The 18,776-nt window shown below is 40.3% G+C and overlaps 3 protein-coding genes across 4 annotated transcripts; 1 reads left to right on the forward strand and 2 right to left on the reverse strand.

The window, feature by feature from the left end:
* Positions 1-341: 341 nt before the first annotated feature.
* ppp1r3da (protein phosphatase 1, regulatory subunit 3Da) lies at positions 342-2,609 on the reverse strand. The gene is made up of 2 exons (XM_058409258.1): positions 2,421-2,609; positions 342-2,186 (listed from the first exon to the last, which is right to left on the reverse strand). The coding sequence occupies exons 1-2, from the start codon at positions 2,458-2,460 to the stop codon at positions 1,243-1,245; spliced, it is 984 nt and encodes a 327-aa protein (XP_058265241.1). The 5' UTR covers positions 2,461-2,609; the 3' UTR covers positions 342-1,242.
* A 678-nt stretch (positions 2,610-3,287) lies between these two features.
* Positions 3,288-6,632, forward strand: fam217ba (family with sequence similarity 217 member Ba). Its single transcript, XM_058410800.1, has 5 exons — positions 3,288-3,450; positions 3,559-3,754; positions 3,854-3,962; positions 4,041-4,108; positions 4,205-6,632. Exons 2-5 carry the CDS (start codon positions 3,660-3,662, stop codon positions 5,535-5,537), a joined length of 1,605 nt encoding a protein of 534 aa, XP_058266783.1. The 5' UTR covers positions 3,288-3,450; positions 3,559-3,659; the 3' UTR covers positions 5,538-6,632.
* Positions 6,633-7,137: 505 nt separating this feature from the next.
* On the reverse strand, positions 7,138-17,872 carry ttll9 (tubulin tyrosine ligase-like family, member 9). 2 transcript variants are annotated; one of them, XM_058410802.1, is made up of 14 exons: positions 17,758-17,872; positions 17,529-17,575; positions 15,729-15,821; positions 15,518-15,629; positions 15,220-15,405; positions 11,777-11,845; positions 11,588-11,678; positions 11,463-11,503; positions 11,214-11,301; positions 11,045-11,103; positions 9,134-9,330; positions 8,355-8,468; positions 7,551-7,675; positions 7,138-7,350 (listed from the first exon to the last, which is right to left on the reverse strand). In XM_058410802.1, exons 1-14 carry the CDS (start codon positions 17,770-17,772, stop codon positions 7,280-7,282), a joined length of 1,308 nt encoding a protein of 435 aa, XP_058266785.1. In that variant the 5' UTR covers positions 17,773-17,872; the 3' UTR covers positions 7,138-7,279. The 2 variants fall into 2 exon arrangements, with proteins under 2 accessions (XP_058266785.1, XP_058266786.1); XM_058410803.1 differs by lacking the exon at positions 17,758-17,872 and having other exon boundaries at positions 15,518-15,654; positions 17,529-17,574.
* Positions 17,873-18,776: the final 904 nt, after the last annotated feature.

Here is an 18,776-nt window from a genome sequence, read left to right on the forward strand (position 1 = left end):
TTTTTATTTATCTTAAACAAAGAGTATGAACGAATCTTGAATACGTGCAGAGCGCGGGACGAATCATTTAGTGATTCAGTACAGTTTAATGAGTCAATGATTCAGTTTAAAAAACGACTCGCACATACACCTGCTGAAAAGGAGCCGTTTAAAAAAAAAGATTCGGATCTTTTACTAAGTGACTCCTTCAGGTTTTATACAGAATACATTAACTGCTAAAAAAATAATTATTAATAATAATAATAATAATAATAATAATAATGGAAGCGCTGAAATTCTATTACAAAAGGTTTTATTATTTAATATGACCATATTTTGCACTGTTTCATAAAACATAAATTTCCCTTTGGTATGATCTATCACATCAGCTATATAATAAGGTCCAGGCATATCGTTAATTGGGACAAGGTACTTTATTATTTATTTATTATTTGAGGACTGTTGCATTAATAAACATTTGAAAAAAACTGCGTTCTTTTTCATCTGAAAGAGTACGAAGAAATCTTGAACGAGTGCAGGGCGCGGAACGAGTCATTTAGTGATCCGGTTCAGTTAAATGATTCAATGATTCAGCTTAAAAAACGACTCTCACGTACTGCACGTCGCTACAGTTCAACAAGAAAATAACACTGAGTGGTGTAAAGAATTTATTGTTTAGTTTACAAAACTGTGATTTCAATGTCATTTACGGACTTATTAACCATTTCTCAGGCACTTCAGATAAAAGAGGATTAGGCAAATAGTGACCTAGAAGTTTGTAACTCACATTTTTAGCCTACATTCTATTCAGTAGTTTTAGCTGAAGTTAAACAAATACTGGACATCATATGGTTGCTCTATGACAAAAAGTCAGGCTGGTGGCACAGCTATATACAACAATCTATAGTCTTGGTAGTTATTTGTATACCTGAGCTCTGTGTCTTTCGTGCGCTACGCCATAGGTTTTGGCAAAAGGATAGTTACTTGATTTGCATTTGCATATAATACATGTGCTGGTGAATAACAGACACTGAGTTGCCACTTTATTAGGTTAAGTGTACGTAGTGCTAATACCTAAGAAACACTCCTGTGCCCAAGACTCTCCTGCTAATACCACACACAACTGTCCCACCACCATGTGAGTGTCACTGATGTGTTGAGAATGGTCCAATACCCAAATATCATGCATTTACAGTATACAAGTTTACCAAATACAAAAGCTGGTGTAGTGAATGAAGTGGCCAATGAATGTATACAGAGCACTCAGACAAAATGTATCATGCTATCTTCACATTCCTTGGGCACAGGGATTTTGTAGCTCTGGCAGATTAACTTATAATTTTGTCCCTCATTGTTGTCCCAAAACTGAGTCCCCTGCACTTTATAACAGATTGCAAACTCCAACACTGCTCCAGGGTGTAAGATGAACGGTGGAACCGGAAGATGGAACCGGAAACTGTCGCAGCTACATCCGCTGGGAAGGCCTTCCACGTATTTATTGGCAACCCATGAAGCCTTGCTGTCCGCACAACTCTTCCAGTTTGTGAAAGAATAACGGATGATAACCTCTTTCTCAAAGGCCAGGTTGACCACTTGGACGATCCCAATGATGCCTGGCTCGTAGCATAATACACGTTCCAAGCACACTTGCTGGTTAGCCAGACGATCCAGGAAATTTGAACAGTCACCAGGTTGCTCAGGGAATACAGGTTTCAGATATGGTAGGGAAATCTCCAAGCTCTTGTTGGCTGCTAGTTCTGCATTCATCAAAAGTCTAAAGAGAACATGTTCTGGTACAAACGGGTCTTCTCCACTTCTGAAAACCTTAACATTTTCTAGGTCCATTCCCAGCGAGTCCACGAATCGGACGCCGATCCTACGATTGAGTCTCCGCCTTTCTGAAGGCGACGGTAGAGACTGTGTCCGTCTCTGGATGATGGGTTTTGGAGGGGGTTCACAGGAGAAACTGCGGCCTGCTGGTCTCATCTGTGGCAATGTGGGACTGGGTGGACAAATTTTCACAGGCTTTCTTGTTCCTTTGTGGTTTGACCATGCTTTGTCTCTAAGCTTCAGAGGGGAAACTTGCTTTGCGATATCTGACACCCCAACAAAAAATAGCTCATCATCCGATTCTCCTGAGGATGTATTTTCCTGGCTGTACGTGGGAGAACAAGCCATGTCCAAAGTACGACAAAACTTTTCTACACCTGGAGGTAAATAAAGTGCATTACTTGTTCAGTTTCATTTCTCATTAAGGCCATTGACAATAAATCATTGCCAAATCCACGTAAAGGAGACCGTGGTGTGTTTATAAGTGTTTAAGCCTGAGCAAATATCAGGTGCAATGCCTGTTTCAGCTTTTTTCTCTAGTTCAGTAATTCCACATATTATCTGAAATGTCATTAGGGAAGCAGTTTGTGCGTCATATCATATCGTCTCACCATAAACTTCCGATCCGATGTATTTTGCTATTTCTTTCATCTGCAGATCCTCCAGTATAGTTTACATGTTACATCGTTCGCAAAAGAATGAAGGTCATTTATGTTAAACTGCACAACGTAAGCCTGAGACATTGCTCTTAAAAAACTGCGCAAAGCCTGCAGAAGTGTACTAGTGCCTTTCGCGAATGAGTCGGTTCTTTGAACCGGTACTTTCAGATGAACCGATTCGTATATGAACTCTTTTTCCCCCTTTATTACTTTGTTATTTTTTTTCATTTGTAGGCAGTGATGTTACTGTTGCAGGGTTGTTTAACCAAAACACAAAGCTTTTTTCATCATCTGAGCTTTTAGTTTTTGTGGGGAGACGTGTGTATGAGTCTCGGTTGGTGAAAATGTATTCATAATTAGTGTAAGCGATCGATTATTAAGTCAAATATATTTTATAAAGTGCAACATATATTAATGTGATAACGTTTTAGCGTATGATCATATTAACAATTTTATCCATTAAAAGAACAGTCGGTGGTCAAATTTTATTCGAGTTAGAAAAAAGGTGACAGTGGAGCCAAAAGAGTCGGTTCTTGGTGATCGGACAAAATGGTTCGACTCGTAAAGAGTCGGAATTGCTATCACTAGCACACGAAGGAGGCGTGCCGGCTGTAGCACTGCTTTATGGGTAATGTAGTTGCGTACATAAAAGGCAAGTAAGTGGCGTTTGTGAACAATGTCCCAAAACAAATTTTGGTGGCTGAATCATGAGAGTATAAATATCCTCTGCTTGTACTGATTATGCGAACAGCTGTCATGGTCTGCGGCAAAATATCCAGCCACTCGATTTCATTTGACGGGGAACTTCATTTCCCGTGATGCTCAGCGTCACAGCAGCATCGAACGTACATGGAGAAGGTAAACAAGCTGAAAAATCCTTCAGTGATAGCGGACAATTTGATCAATTGATGGTGTGTTTTATACGTAGCATGCTGTTAGCGGCACTTATGCTCGGCTGTTGGAGTCAGGACGTCGCCTGGAGGTAGATTTTTAATAAACAACGCCACGGGAAAGACATTTGCAGAGATAAGTGCGTGCGAATTGGTCAGACCTTCAGTAACCTGCTGTTATTTCTGTTTACCGTTTCCAGGATTATAACGTCGTGACATTCTGCAATGGAGAAAGCAAGACGAGTTGACTGGTTTAAATGGGACATTTCTTGGCAACATTAGCGCTGGCCGATCTGTTGCGATGGGACCCATTCTTCAAGAACGGACAACATCCACGATCCTGAAGAGGGTACCAGTTAAAGAGAAGGTTAAAGAAAATACTGCGATCGTGACCAGGTACGAGTCTTAGGGGCAACTGTGAAAATCTTAGTCTTGCATATACCAGATTGCATGTATAGACCCTAATCTTAAGGAGGTTTTATTTTGTATTTTCAGCAACAATAAAACAGGAGGCAAAGTCATTCAGAACCAGAAGAAAACAAGCTCGTTGCATAAGAATGTCATTTCAGGGCAGGAGAAGGAGCCTGTACCCAGAGCTGAAATTGTAAGTTTACCTTTCTGAGTACATAGAGAACATGCAGATGTAACATATAATTATTTGACCTTTATTGTGAATTTTCAGAATGGCCAACACAGGAACCGAACAGCGCACATCAAGAGTCCAAACACCGGCACATACAAGATGCTACAGTGAGTCTGTCTTTTTAAAGTGCCAATGTATTTGGCTATATTGTATACCGCTGTTTGTTTTCACATAAGCCTTTGCTGTGCTCTGTACGTTTACAGCACACAATTTGAAGCTGATATAAGGCATCCAAGGTCCAAGCCATCTCCATCAGAATGTGAAGAGAAGAGGCAGAAAGTGCTGCACCAGTCCCCATGCTGCATTGGGGTTGAGCAGAACTATGCAGCCCGAGAAAAGAGCCGGCGTGCTCTGTCACTTCCGCTGGCTCCTCATCAGATCCGCTTGCCTGTAAATGTCCGAGACCTTGAGTCCCTGCGCCTCCTGGACCACAAAGAGGATGACACAGACAGTGCCAGTGACCTGTCCGATTCAGAGAGGCTCCCTGTGCTGCCTTCTCCCTGCACCCCTCCTCAGCTCAATCTCAGAGCAGAAATTGTTGACTCAGTGGACCTGCATCCACATATCCCAGGACCCGGGACAGTGCAGACAAAAAGTGATAGCTACAATTATCCTGATTTCCTACCTCCGCCTTTTAACACCTGGAGCTTGAGGCAACTTGCCATCTTCTTGAACACGGAAGGGAAACGCGCACCACGTCCCAAACCAGTTGGCCAGCTGGAGATGTTTCTGGAACGTCTGCTGCAGCTAGAGTGGCACCAGATCCAGACCATTCAGAATGAGAACAGCCAACCCACGGCAGCCAACGTACGTTCTAGAGGTCGTGCCCCTAACGGTCCACAAATAGCCAGCCTTTCTCGGCCTCACACAGCCCCTCCTACTCGCCTCAGCTCACCTAAAAGTATGCGTCAGGGTCAGCGCCCTTTCCCTTTAACTCTTCTCTCATCCCTAGGAAGCCCATCATCATGCCAGCTCTCTCGCTGCCTCTGCTGCCACGTACGCTACCCATTGTGCAATGGCAGCTGTTCTTCATATACCTATCAGCGCCATTCCCGCCTAAGCCCACTGCTGGAGCGCAAAACTTCACCAAGCATCACACACAAAAGAAGCAGTAGCGAAAGTAGGGCTTCAGCCTCGGACAACAAAGCCATGGCTAGACCTCACTATCCTGTAAGCCCAAAAAGCCCAAAAAAACAAATGGAGGTCGCTGGAAGTCTGCAAAAAGTTCCTCAGGAGCTGAGTATGAAGAGTAAAAGACAACCTTCAGCCTGGAAAGGGCACAGTGGGAAGGCTGCTGAAGCAGAGAGTCACAAAGATCCACCTGTGGGAGCGAGAAGCGCACTTGACAAGCGAGTCGCTGCTGCTAATAAACGAGACTTCCATCTTTCAGGAAAGAGGGAACAAAAAGAAGGGCAGCAGACAGAGCTTGTGGGAAGTGGCGCAATGGCTGGGGTTAAAAGAATGGTCAGAGATCATAATAGCGTTAAAGGGAGCAGGGCAGATAGAAAGCTAAAAAATGCTCACTTATCCAAGTAAAACAATTACACCAGTCATACAGTAATCATCAAAAACTTGCTTAGCGACCCGAGTGCACAATATGTGTCACAATAAATATCTGCAAAGTAATATTTTGCACTGCATTGTATTTACTACTCTTACTTTAGTAGATTTTTTTCAATAACAGCTGGTTTAAGTTCTGAAAGATGTAAAACTTCGGTTTTATTAGTTTATCATTTATTTTGCAATTGAGGGTTATTTATGTGAAGAGTAATCATTTATTTGGATATACCGTACGTCCCATAAAAAGACAATTACTACTACAACTAAGTTATATTTAAGGCCTATACATTAGAAAGATTAGTGAACATTAGTGTTGTTGGAGTGGTTTTTGCTGTCCTGTTGCCAGCATCTTAAACTTTGTTTAGACCCAATACAGTACTGATATACATTAAAGAATGTATATTTTTGACACAAATAATGAATGTTTTGTAGTGGATATACGTATTTTTGTATATAAGGGCTTTTCTCCGTTGAACTTAGGCAATCATTTTTGCAGTTTTGTCCATATTTGTTTTATTTATTGCCCTTGTTAAACACCATATACTGAATATTGCTTAATCTTGTATATTTTGGACACTCTATATTCTCTATTTTGAGCAATATCTTGTATTACCTAGCTATAGTTTTCTTATCATGTTGTGGTATGTTATGGAGCTGTAATCTTCAGTTTACTGTGTGTTGTTAGGTAAAATCATAAAATGTATTTTTAGGAGCATGTGTTTTATTTAAGTATCCTTGTCTCTATTTTTCCCTCATTTTATTTCTTGGGAAAAGTGCATACAGTTGTCCATTGTCTTTTGGTGCTGCATGTGTTTCACTTTATTGGAAAAGTAATGTTAGTGACTGAACTGTTCTTAAGACCTTACTTGAATAATGTTGGATGGTGCTTGATTGAGATAGTAGGCCTACTTGCTACTGTATTTCTGCACTTAACTTTTTAGTATTTTAAGTTTAATATTTGTGTGTCCAAGGCATTCAACTGGGAAAAACATGTTCATGGACCCCATTGCTCTTTTGTCTTGCTAAATGCACTATTTGATGAGAAATGTCATAAAATGATTCATGACCTCATCCGATTGTCTTTTATGCCTCATCTGCGTATCATTATTTTACACAACAATTCGTGACTGATTTGCTGAATATTAAAATGTATTTTCAATTAAATATGCACACAGTTATAAACAGTACTTACTTCTAAAAAAAAAAAAAAGATAAAATATAAGTACAGTGCCCCAACCGCATCCTACAACCGCTCCTCCTTTTTGTCCCACTACAGTAGACCTTGCCTTGCTGTTTTTTAGCAGCACTTGGCATCGAATCAGCTGTCTGCTTTCTTCCCCATTTGGTGGAGCTTGCTGAATAGGCAATAGTTCTTTCTTAGCCTATGAGGCAAGTTTTCTGTGTCGCAGTTGGCATTTTGCTGAAATTAGAGCAAGGTTGCATAAGTGCTTCTTGAAGATAACTCAGTCTTAAGCAATTTCAGTAGTGCCAATACCGTCAGCGTTTGGCAACATGAGCAGTTCACCATATAGGAGATTAAGAAATAGAAAGGGTTTTTTTTTGAAGTTATAAAATTTACTTCATACATTCATAACACCACACACAAAAAAATGGTGACACAAACAGCCATACCATAACAATTTTGATGAAAATGAGCATTTCACTGGATGTTGGAAGCAGTCTAGAAAACAAGGACGTAAAACATTGCTACTGTGCATTCATATTTTCTTGGGTTCTGGAAGTGGCTTGAAGAGCTGTTGCAGCTGTTTCTTCCGATCATTCACACAGCCTGTTACGAGAGAGACAGCAAAACATTACCACTACTCACGTCAGTCATATATTTAACATGGGATATTATTCACTGGGAATATTTGTGAGAAATCCAAGAAGATATTTGTCAGTGATTCATTTCACAGAGCTAAATGTACAATTTTTAGCATACTGATGATATTGCTTAAACTATTGCTTCGATACTATTAAAATAATCACCAAGACGTGTGTTCGCTATTTGGTAGGTGCTTCCCAGAGCCTCCAAGCCGAAATCTTGTCTGTGGACTGGGCCATCATTCCACATGAGGTCAAATCCACCAACTTGCTTTTCCCTGCCAGTGAGACTGAGAGTAAAAGCATGGTTCAGAATGGTTCTGTGTATTGTACACCTTTTAGTTAATAAAGGTGGTTGATTTAACGTCGTATACACCAATCAGGCATAACATTATGACCACCTGCTTAATATTGTGTTGGTCTCCCTTTCGATGCTAAAACAGCCCTGACCCATCAAGGCATGGGCTCCACTGGATCTCTGAAGGTGTGCTGTGCTATCTGGCACAAAGGTGTTAGCAGCAGATCCTTTAAGTCCTATAAGTTGGGACCTCGCCAATTACAGGACTTAAAGGACACTTACGTGACTGACCACTGCAGACCAGGAACACCCCACAAGAGCTGCAGTTTTGGAGATGCTCTGATCCAGTTATCAAACTCACTCAAATCCTTACGCTTGCCCATTTTTCCTGCTTCTAACACATCAACTTTGAGAACAAAATGTTCACTTGCTGCCTAATATATCCCACACACTAACAGGTGCCATGATGAGGAGATCATCAGTGTTATTCACTTCACCTGTCAGTGCTCATAATGTTATGCCTGATTGGTGAAAGTATACTGTTCATATATACTGTATACTGTAACTCCATATATAAAACCAAAGTGAACCAGAAACAGGATAATACCACCAGATTTAGGGGTTCAGATATTTTTTTTTTTTTACATTTAAATCATTTTGGCACATCATACCAGCCTTCCATGTCCACAACATGCAAAGTGTCTTCCAGCAGTCTATACTTTAGCTCATAATCCTCTGGACTGCTGGCAGTAAGAGAGGGGGAAGCGTTCACCTCAATCAGCCACCTGCAACAAGACAAGCAGAATATATAACAACTGCAAGGGAGTCTAATTTTTTTGGGTAAACTTGCAAACATCTAATTGTCTGACTGTAAGTTGATGAGAATGGGTTATGGTTACAGAACTGCACTACCCATCAGCCCCTGCATGTCACAAGCGCTTGTCACATGCCTCACTAATCAGCTTCACCTTTTATAGTCCATGAAGAAACCTAAAACCTGGGTCATGTTCTTTTTTGTGTCTGTTGTCTGGACTCCATATTCATGCTTATGGTCTTCTTTTTGGTTATTTATCTGTGTGTTATTTGTTTGTGGCTCTCAAACAGCCTGCACTGTCCATTCCTTGTAGAAATGTTGCTTTGATTCTGCACTCCTTGTACACTGACTGGGCATAACATTATGACCACCTGCCTAATATTGTGTTGGTCCCCCCTTTTGCTGCCAAAACAGCCCTGACTTGTCATGTACTTTTTCTGACACCTTTCTCTTAGAACCAGCATTGATTTCTTCAGCAATTTGAGCAACATTAGCTCGTCTGTTGGATCGGATCACACGGGCCAGCCTTCACTCCCAATGTGCATCATTAAGTAGATGCATAATAGATGGAATAATAAAATGGAATAATAAGTGTTATAAATGCAAGTAAGAGTGAACAAGTTAGAGCAAACTCACGGCTTAAGATCGTTGTCCAGCAGGATGTCATATCCATACAACTCAAAACAGTGCTTGTCATTAATGATGACCTTCTGAACACTCTGTAAGCTGCGAATAAAGATGTTGTCAATGTCTTTAAAAAGAGCCTTCACTGCCTCTCTGCCATGTTTTGCGGTCAAGTATCTTCGCAACTGTTGCATCTGCCATTTGCAACCCTGTAAAGAGACAAAGTTAGACTTACTTATTTTATTTATAGTCAGTCTTGTAATATTTGATTCATTGCTTTAACAAAAAAAGCCGACACAAATACAGAATATTTAAGTCACTAAGATGATTTGAAATGTGTGCTCGTCATCCGTGTGACACCTGATGTACAAATGCAGATGCATATTTACAGACCAAACCATTTTTTAGTATACCTATTTCCTACACACACACACACACAAAAAGGAAAAATTAACTACATTAAAAATGAGAGTCATGTCAGCTTCGTATTTGAAATCCATTTCCCAAAACACAACGATGCCTATTAACACAATCCCCAGCTACACACACACACACACACACACACACCATTGGTGTGTGTCTCTAATTTAGAGTTCTAATCACACAAACACTCACTGCTTCAAAGATACATCCACTAACACAAACTTTGCGAAGTAGAGCTTAGCAGTACCTACTCTGATTACACTAAAGCCTTTTGACTATTACTCACTTTTTTGTCTCTTTATCCATTCCCTGGTTTAGGTATTCTGTTTTTTTTTTCTATGATCTTATTTGCTGATCGCCTGACCCTATACTTGTACTTGACCTTGAACTTGGCTAACATTTTTTAATTTTTCTAACTGCATTTACTTCCGTCTATGCCTTTCTGTTGCGACAGACAGTTACTGTGTAGACTATAGCCATACAAAGATTCAATGTAAAAACAATTATACTAACTTCCTATTTAAAAAAAACAACCCATTATTATTAAAAATACACTATATTGGCAAATGTTTTGGGACACCCCTCCAAATCATTGAATTCAGGTGTTGTTTTTCAGGGGTTGGGCTCGGCCCCTTAGTTCCAGTGACAGGAACTCTTAGTGCTTTTTACTCTTAATACATTTTGGACAATTTCATGCTCCCAACTTTGTGGGAGCGGTTTGGAGATGACCCCTTCCTGTTCCAACATGACTGCACACCAGTGCACAAAGCAAGGTCCATAAAGACATGGATGAGAGAGTTTGGTGTGGAGGAACTTGACTGGCCTGCACAGAGTCCTGACCTCAACCCCATAGAACACCTTTGGGATGAATTAGAGCAGAGACTGCAAACCAGGCCAAATCTGGGACGTCTGCCTTTATGTGCATATTAATGTAATATGGAGTTGGCCCACCCTTTGCAGCTATAACAGCTTCAGCTCTTCTGGGAAGGCTGTCCAGAAGGTTTAGGAGTGTGTTTATGGGAATTTTCACCATTCCTCTAGAAGTGCATTTGTGAGGTCAGACACTGATGTTGAATGAGAAGGTCTGGCTCGCAGTCTCCGCTCTAATTCATCCCAAAGGTGTTCTATCAGGTTGAGGTCAGGACTCTGTGCAGACCAGTCAAGTTCCTCCACACCAAACTCGCTCATCCATGTCTTTATGGACCTTGGTTTGTGCACTGGTGTGCAGTCATGTTGGAACAGGAAGAGGTCATCCCTAAACTGTCCCTACAAAGTTGGGAACATGAAATTGTCCAAAATGTCTTTGTTTACTGAAGCATTAAGAGTACCTTTCAGTGGAACTAAGGGGCCGAGCCCAACCTCTGAAAAACAACGCCTGTATTCAATGTTTTTGAGGGGTGTCCTAAAACGTTTGGCAATATAGTGAAGCATTTCATATACATTGTCTCATTATGGTGGACAAGTGAAATTACATACTAGTAATATTGCAGCAATGCATACCTTCTCAGGATCATAGTCCGGGGCCGTTTTCTGTACTGCCACGTTAGTGAGATGGACATCTGATTGTAAATTAAAGTTAAAAGTGGTTCATTGATGTATTTCATACCTGTAAATTCTATCTGGGAAATGTGCAAATTCACAACAGAGAAGGTGCACATACAAAGGATACACTGATCATCAATACTGCTAAGGGAGAACCTGGTGTTGGAGAATCTGGCAAAACCATCTCTGTAGAGCCAAGCCTTGAGTGGGAGATACTGTAGAAATATACTATATGAATTACTGTATGAGTAGCCATATTCATACCATTTTTACACATTTCCAATAATGTCTAGGACAAATACACATACAAATCACCATATGGTGTATGGTGTAATCAATTCTCCTCATCCAAACGCAATTCCAAAATCTCACTTACTGAAGTTACAAGAACGTAGACTCTGAGATCAAATTTTCTGCCTGTGAATAAATATGGGTTCTAATCAAAAAGTGCTGACAATGCAAATTAAGTAAAACTATAGAGATGTCAACTGACTGACACACCATTTATGAGATACGGGTTCTCAATGTAACGCTGGACAACATGGCTCTCAACCTGAGCCTCTTCTTTTTGTTCCTCAGAGCGGGTTCCGTCCTGGATAAAATAACAGCATTATTATTTCTTGTTGTTAAATGAATAACACATTCCCTGTTAACATGTCGATTTATGACATTCAGGCAGATATACTATACCTTTTTCCATTCCATGATGTCCTTAAGTTTCCGAAAAAGAAAGATTCCCTTCCCCTGTGAGCGGGCCACCTGCATAGGATGATAGTAGCTATTATTGCAATTTCGTTAAAATAAATAAATAAATAAACCCAGTTCATGTAATGAGACAATGGCACAGTATTTAATGAATCTGTATTCCAGCACTTCAATATCTGTAATAAAAGAATTTAAAGTGTAGACTGTCAGCTAATTCCCACAACAATGACCAAGGTGGCAATGAGGAAAAGACGTCCAGGAAAAGACGATTCCCATCAGGATAGAAATGTTTTATCTTAGGATAAAGATGATAAGTCAGAGTAACATGTACTAGGTACCTGTACCAAATTCAAGGCCTGTGGGCCAAATGTTCAATTCAGACTTTATTGTGTAGTGCGTTTAACAGTGTACATTGTCTCAAAGCAGCTTTAAACAAATATGGCCTGCTGTCTGATTCCATTCAGCCGGGGCAACAATAAGCAGCCCACTGTATCTATTTCTTAACGTATTCATATCAGTAACAACTAGAGTTTATAGCAGACCTGTAGTGTAGCACCTGTCTGATTTGCCTACACACCACTGTAGAACATGTAAAGGGCTCATGTCAGATGAAAACTGACACCTATCTGGTTCATCTGATACAAATCATTCCTATATCTAAAAACCATTCTGAAATGCATTCCGTGTCGGCCTTTCATGAGATTCAGTGATTGAATCCAAATATTGAATCCTATCACCCCGTATAGTGATCTACCAAAAAGTTGGAGACAGAAAAGTTTAAGGAACTTGAAGACAAGACAGAAAAGAGACTGAGGAAAAGTTTAAGGAACTTGAAGACAAGACAGAAAGGAGACTGAGGAAAAGTTTAAGGGACTTGAAGACAAGACAGAAAGGAGACTGAGGAAAAGTTTAAGGGACTTGAAGACAAGACAGAAAAGAGACTGAGGAAAAGTTTAAGGAACTTGAAGACAAGACAGAAAGGAGACTGAGGAAAAGTTTAAGGAACTTGAAGACAAGACAGAAAGGAGACTGAGGAAAAGTTTAAGGAACTTGAAGACAAGACAGAAAGGAGACTGAGGAAAAGTTTAAGGAACTTGAAGACAAGACAGAAAGGAGACTGAGGAAAAGTTTAAGGAACTTGAAGACAAGACAGAAAGGAGACTGAGGAAAAGTTTAAGGAACTTGAAGACAAGACAGAAAGGAAACTGAGGAAAAGTTTAAGGAACTTCAAGACAAGACAGAAAGGAAACTGAGGAAAAGTTTAAGGAACTTGAAGACAAGACAGAAAGGAGACTGAGGAAAAGTTTAAGGAACTTGAAGACAAGACAGAAAGGAGACTGAGGAAAAGTTTAAGGGACTTGAAGACAAGACAGAAAGGAGACTGAGGAAAAGTTTAAGGGACTTGAAGACAAGACAGAAAAGAGACTAAGGAAAAGTTTAAGGAACTTGAAGACAAGACAGAAAAGAGACTGAGGAAAAGTTTAAGGAACTTGAAGACAAGACAGAAAGGAGACTGAGGAAAAGTTTAAGGAACTTGAAGACAAGACAGAAAGGAGACTGAGGAAAAGTTTAAGGAACTTGAAGACAAGACAGAAAGGAGACTGAGGAAAAGTTTAAGGAACTTGAAGACAAGACAGAAAGGAGACTGAGGAAAAGTTTAAGGAACTTGAAGACAAGACAGAAAGGAGACTGAGGAAAAGTTTAAGGAACTTGAAGACAAGACAGAAAGGAGACTGAGGAAAAGTTTAAGGAACTTGAAGACAAGACAGAAAGGAGACTGAGGAAAAGTTTAAGGAACTTGAAGACAAGACAGAAAGGAGACTGAGGCACATTAGCAGAGATTAGTTTGTGTAAGTTCTTTTTGTAACATATATTAAACGTTTTAATTATAATACTATACATACACTATATTGCAAAAAGTTTTGGGACACCCCTCCAAATCATTGAATTCAGGTGTTGTTTTTCAGGGGTTGGACTTGGCCCCTTAGTTCCAGTGAAAGGAACTCTTGCTAGTTCACCATACCAAGACATTTTGGACAATTTCATGCTCCCAATATTGTGGGAACAGTTTGGGGATGTTCCTGTTCCAACATGACCGCGCACCAGTGCACAAAGCAAGGTCCATAAAGACATGGATGAGTGAGTTTGGTGTGGAGGAACTTGACTGGCCCTGCACAGAGTCCTGACCCCAACCCTAAGGGGCTGAGCCTAACCCCTGAAAAACAACACCAAAATTCATTGATTTGGAGGGATGTCCCAAAACATTTGGCAATATAGTGTATAAGCAGCTGCACTATTATTAATCTTTACCAGATGATAGGTAGGGTTAATTCAACCAAGCCAACTATTGCTGCACAAAAAATGGGCTGTTTTGATAGCCCTGTTCCAAGGTGAAAAGTGAATCCAAATCAGTCTGGTAAAATGCCTCACACAGCATAACAGTGCCAAAATATTTCCCTTTAACTTGTCACCCATCTGTGTTTAAATAACCTCACACGAAAAATGACATTAAATCAATTTACCCTGACAGTAACCATTTCATTTAAAATCATCCAGTGTGTTGGTGTTTGAGTAAGAAACAACAAGAATTGAGTGAGAGTGCATTCGACAGTCCCTGATTTCCACTTCGGCCACTGTTCGCAACCATGGGGTAACCATGGACGAACAACTGTCCTTTTCCTCCCATGTTACTAATGTGACACAATCATGTCAGTTTCTTCTGTGCAACATCAGTAGGATTCGGCCAATTCTATCCACACAGGCTGCTCAGGTGCTTGTTCAATCTCTGTCATTTCGAGACACTCTCTACTGGCAGGTCTGTGTGACCTGTTTTCAGCCTGCCTAGGTTCTCCCACACCACCCCACTGCTGCGCTCCTCCACTGGCTTCCTGTAGCTGCATCAGATTCAAAACACTGATGCTTGCCTATAAAGCCAAAAATGGACCAGCATCCTCTTACCTCAGAGCTCTTATTACTCCTCACACTGCATCACACTTCCTCAGATCTACTAGCACTGCTCGACTGATCCCACCATCTCTCAGGGTAAGAGGTAGATATATATCAAGACTCTTGTCTGTTCTGGCACCGAGGTGGTGGAATGAACATCCCCTAAATGTCTGAACAGCTGAGTCACTGGCCAGCTTCAAATGACGGATGAAGACCTACCTCTTCCTGAAGCACTTAAACTAGCTCTTATTTTCCCTGTTTGTTTTATGTATTAAAAAAAAAAAAAATTGTTCTATATTTCCTCCCAACTTGAGGCTGATAGTCTCCTGAGTCTGTGACCTAGTGAAACAGTGTTAATATATTAATTGATAGAGACTTCAAAGCACATTTGTACATTGTTCTGGATAAGGGCGTCTGCCAAATGCCAGAAATGTAAATGTAAATGTAAATGTCGGTGTATAGGTTTAAGGCTTTATACTTACCGGCTTCATAATCCAGATGTTGCCGGGACATCTCTTAAACTCCTCAACAAAGAGATGGTACTCACTAGGTAGTTCAAAGGTACGGGGAAAGAAGTCACATTTAGCTGCCTCCAGATGGCCAGCTTCACGTTCAAGTGTTTTTCTAAATCGCTTTAAGTTTTTCACCATCAGGTTCTTGCGTGTCAACTGCAAAGAAGAAGAAACAACACTAGTAGTAGAATTATCTTCCACAGTGGAAGCCGCAAACTGACGATACTAGTGACAACTGGTCATGAATAGCTTTGCTGCTCTTACTAACCTCGTAGTAGTTTCGGAAATGACAAATTCTAACATTCTCCTCCATGTAAATGTGGTCAAAGTTCTCTCTGAGCCACCCCACATCACACCAGTTAAAGTCCCAGTCTCCATCCCTATACATTTACACACAAAAATGATCTACATGAAAGGGATATGAGTTAGACCACATAGCATTCAAGAACAGATTCACATCACTGCTTTGCAAGACTCACTCCTTGACCTCAACCCAGCCTGGTCTTTGGCGAAGAACATCGAGGATTGTGTTGGTCAGACTACACCTGAAGCGCACACAACTCCTCCCTTCCCTGTGAGGAAAGGTTTAATAAAGTGTATTGTAAGAAACACACACACACACACAGAACAGCCATGACAAACAAACTACCCCAGAAACACATCCATTTGAAATGCATTCTGAGAGAAGATATCAGCATTATGATATTATATTATGATATTTAGACATAAACTCCCACATATGCTGGCAGAGAAAAGTGAAATCATTCGATTATTCTACCCACAGCAAAATTTGTGGTATCCTGTCATCATCTTAGGCACAAGTAGTGATGCAAGTCTTACAAATATTAATATTTTTACAGGACTATTCCTGTTTTTCTGTGTGGAGTTTTGTATGTTCTTACGGTGTACACATGGGTTTCATTCATTTCCATGGCAGACTGGCTTACACTAAATTACGCCACGGTGTAAATAAGTGTATGAATGTGTGTGTGCTGGATTGGCTGGCTGTATTCCAGGGTGTAAACTTGCCTCAGGACCAGAGTTCCTGGAAGAGGTTGCGTATCCACTAAAAAAGCCTGACCAGAACAAAGTGGTTACTGAAGAACAACGAATAAATGAATTTTCACCCAGCATTTTTTGTACTTATTTGTGTTGCATTAACCTTATTATATTAAACTGTTACTAACTATAGGTTTTCTTGCTTTGGCAGTATTGTAATATGACATCTGTGTCAATAAAAAATGATTTAACTTGAGAAACAGATAGATAAGAAGACAGAAACAATATAATACTTTCTAATACACCGATCAGCCATAAAATTATGACCACATGCCTAATATTGTGTTGGTCCCCCTTTTGCTGCCAAAACAGCCCTGACCCTGTGAGGCATGAACTCCACTAGATCCCTGAAGGTGTGCTGTGGTATCTGGCACCAAGATGTTAGCAGCAGATCTAACCATTCCTGAACCATTTTTGCTTTGTGGCATGGCGCATTATCCTGCTGAAAGAGGCCACAGCCGTCAGGGAATACTGTTTCCATGAAAGGGTGTACAGGGTCTGTAGCAATGCTTAGGTAGGTGGTACGTGACAAAGGAACATCCACATGGATAACAGGACCCAAGGTTTCCCAGCAGAACATTTCCCAAAGTATGACACTGCCTCTGATGGCTTGCCTTCTTCCCATAGTGCATCCTGGTGCCATGTGTTCCCCAGGTAAGCAATGCACACACACCCGGCCATCCACGTGATGTAAAAGAAAACGTAATTCATCAGACCAGGCCACCTTCTTCCATTGCTCTGTGGTCCAGTTCTGATGCTCACGTGCCCATAGCTGGGCACCCTGACTGGTCTGTGGCTATGCAGCCCCATATGCAACAAACTGCGATGCACTGTGTATTCTGACACCTTTCTTTCAGAACCAGCATTAACTTCTTCAGCAATTTGAGCAACAGTAGCTCATCTGTTGGATCGGATCACACAGGCCAGCCTTCACTGCAGACCGGGAACACCCCACAAGAGCTGCAGTTTTGGAGATGCTCTGATCCAGTGGTCTAGCCATCACAATTCGTCCCTTCGTCAAACTCGCTCAAATCATTACACTTGCCCAATTTTCCTGCTTCTAACACATCAACTTTTAGGACAAAATGTTCACTTTCTGCCTAATATATCCCACCCACTAACAGGTGCCATGATGAGGAGATCATCAGTCTTATTCACGTCACCTGTCACTGCTCATAATGTTATGGCTGGTCGGTGTATATAACCATAAACAGACTCACCCATCTCTTCTCTTCTGGTGACCATAAGCACCCTTGTGCCCTGCTGCCTGCAAGGAGTGAGACGTTTGCTTTAGTAACATTAGAAGCTACGAAGTTTACGTGTGGAAATAATAATAATAAAACTGTTTTATAACTATTAACAAAGTACTGTAAAGTTACTCATATGTCACCGACTATCCGGCACTTAAAGTTAACACGTTCTTCTACCATCATGCGTTTTTTCCCCTACCTTGTTTTTTGACATTTTTTTAAATTGTTGCTTTATGAATCTTTTACAAATTGTTTATCGAGAAAAACCCCCTCTATATGTTCCTCGATGAGTGCTGTTCGTTGTCATAGCAACCGGCAACTAGTACTGCGCATGTGCAGAAATGCGTCCACTTCTAGTCTGAAGTCTGACGAAACGATTTTTTATTTATGCGGCAGGTATTTATAATACTGTTGTTATAATGCTACTACTTTGTACAACAACAGTTATAATACTACTTAACAGTATAATAACAGTTATAATACAACAAAGCCTGAGTTTCCGCACATGCGCAGTACAAATCGTGTTTCCGGTACAGATCGAGTAGTGACCCCCAGCATAAAACATATACACATGGGTGTAAAGGAAATGGGAGAAAACGGCTCTGCTGTACAGTAGAGGCATTTGCTGTGGTCACCGCAAATCAACAGTTTTTTTCCTGGCTAATTACCTTGATGAGATGCTTTTTAAACAGCTTAATTGTTCATGGCAAAATTCTTTGCTTTATCATGCTGGAAGACGGTAAATTGTGTGCCAGGAAGGAATGTACATGGTCAGCAATGGGCTGTGGCATTCAAGGAATTGATAATAATTTAAAATTATAAAAAGAAATCAACACTACTGCTACTACTAGAAGTACCACTGCTAAAATAATAATAATAATAATTATTATTATTACTACTACTACTACGATTATTAGTATAAATGTTATTAATTAATGAATCAATCAATTAATGTTTTTAATTAATATAAATTGTGAAAGTTAATTATTATTAATTTTATTATTACTGTAATTATTATTTATAATTATTTATTAACTTCTGTCCTAGCTCTGTGGTGTTGTTTGTTGTTTTGTATTGTACTAGTAGTTGTATGTTTATGTAGCACCAGGTCCTGGAGAAACGTTGTTTCATTTCACTATGTACTGCGCCAGCTGTATGTGGTTGAAATGACAATAAAAGCTTCTTGAATATATATATATATATATATATATATATATA

The sequence above is a fragment of the Hemibagrus wyckioides genome, linkage group LG15 (genome assembly GCF_019097595.1).
Source record: "Hemibagrus wyckioides isolate EC202008001 linkage group LG15, SWU_Hwy_1.0, whole genome shotgun sequence".
In the NCBI taxonomy this organism is placed as follows: Eukaryota; Metazoa; Chordata; class Actinopteri; order Siluriformes; family Bagridae; genus Hemibagrus; species Hemibagrus wyckioides.

Coding starts and splice junctions, on each gene's coding strand:
- ppp1r3da (XM_058409258.1), bottom strand. CDS start 2,460: ATGAAAGAAATAGCAAAATACATCGGATCGGAAGTTTATG. Junction 2,187..2,420: donor CATCGGATCGGAAGTTTATG/GTGAGACGATAT, acceptor ATTTACCTCCAG/GTGTAGAAAAGTTTTGTCGT.
- fam217ba (XM_058410800.1), top strand. CDS start 3,660: ATGGGACCCATTCTTCAAGAACGGACAACATCCACGATCCTGAAGAGG. Junction 3,963..4,040: donor CTGTACCCAGAGCTGAAATT/GTAAGTTTACCT, acceptor GTGAATTTTCAG/AATGGCCAACACAGGAACCG. Junction 4,109..4,204: donor GGCACATACAAGATGCTACA/GTGAGTCTGTCT, acceptor GTACGTTTACAG/CACACAATTTGAAGCTGATA.
- ttll9 (XM_058410802.1), bottom strand. Junction 9,331..11,044: donor CGGACTATGATCCTGAGAAG/GTATGCATTGCT, acceptor GTCTCTTTACAG/GGTTGCAAATGGCAGATGCA. Junction 7,351..7,550: donor AATAGCGAACACACGTCTTG/GTGATTATTTTA, acceptor CTCTCGTAACAG/GCTGTGTGAATGATCGGAAG.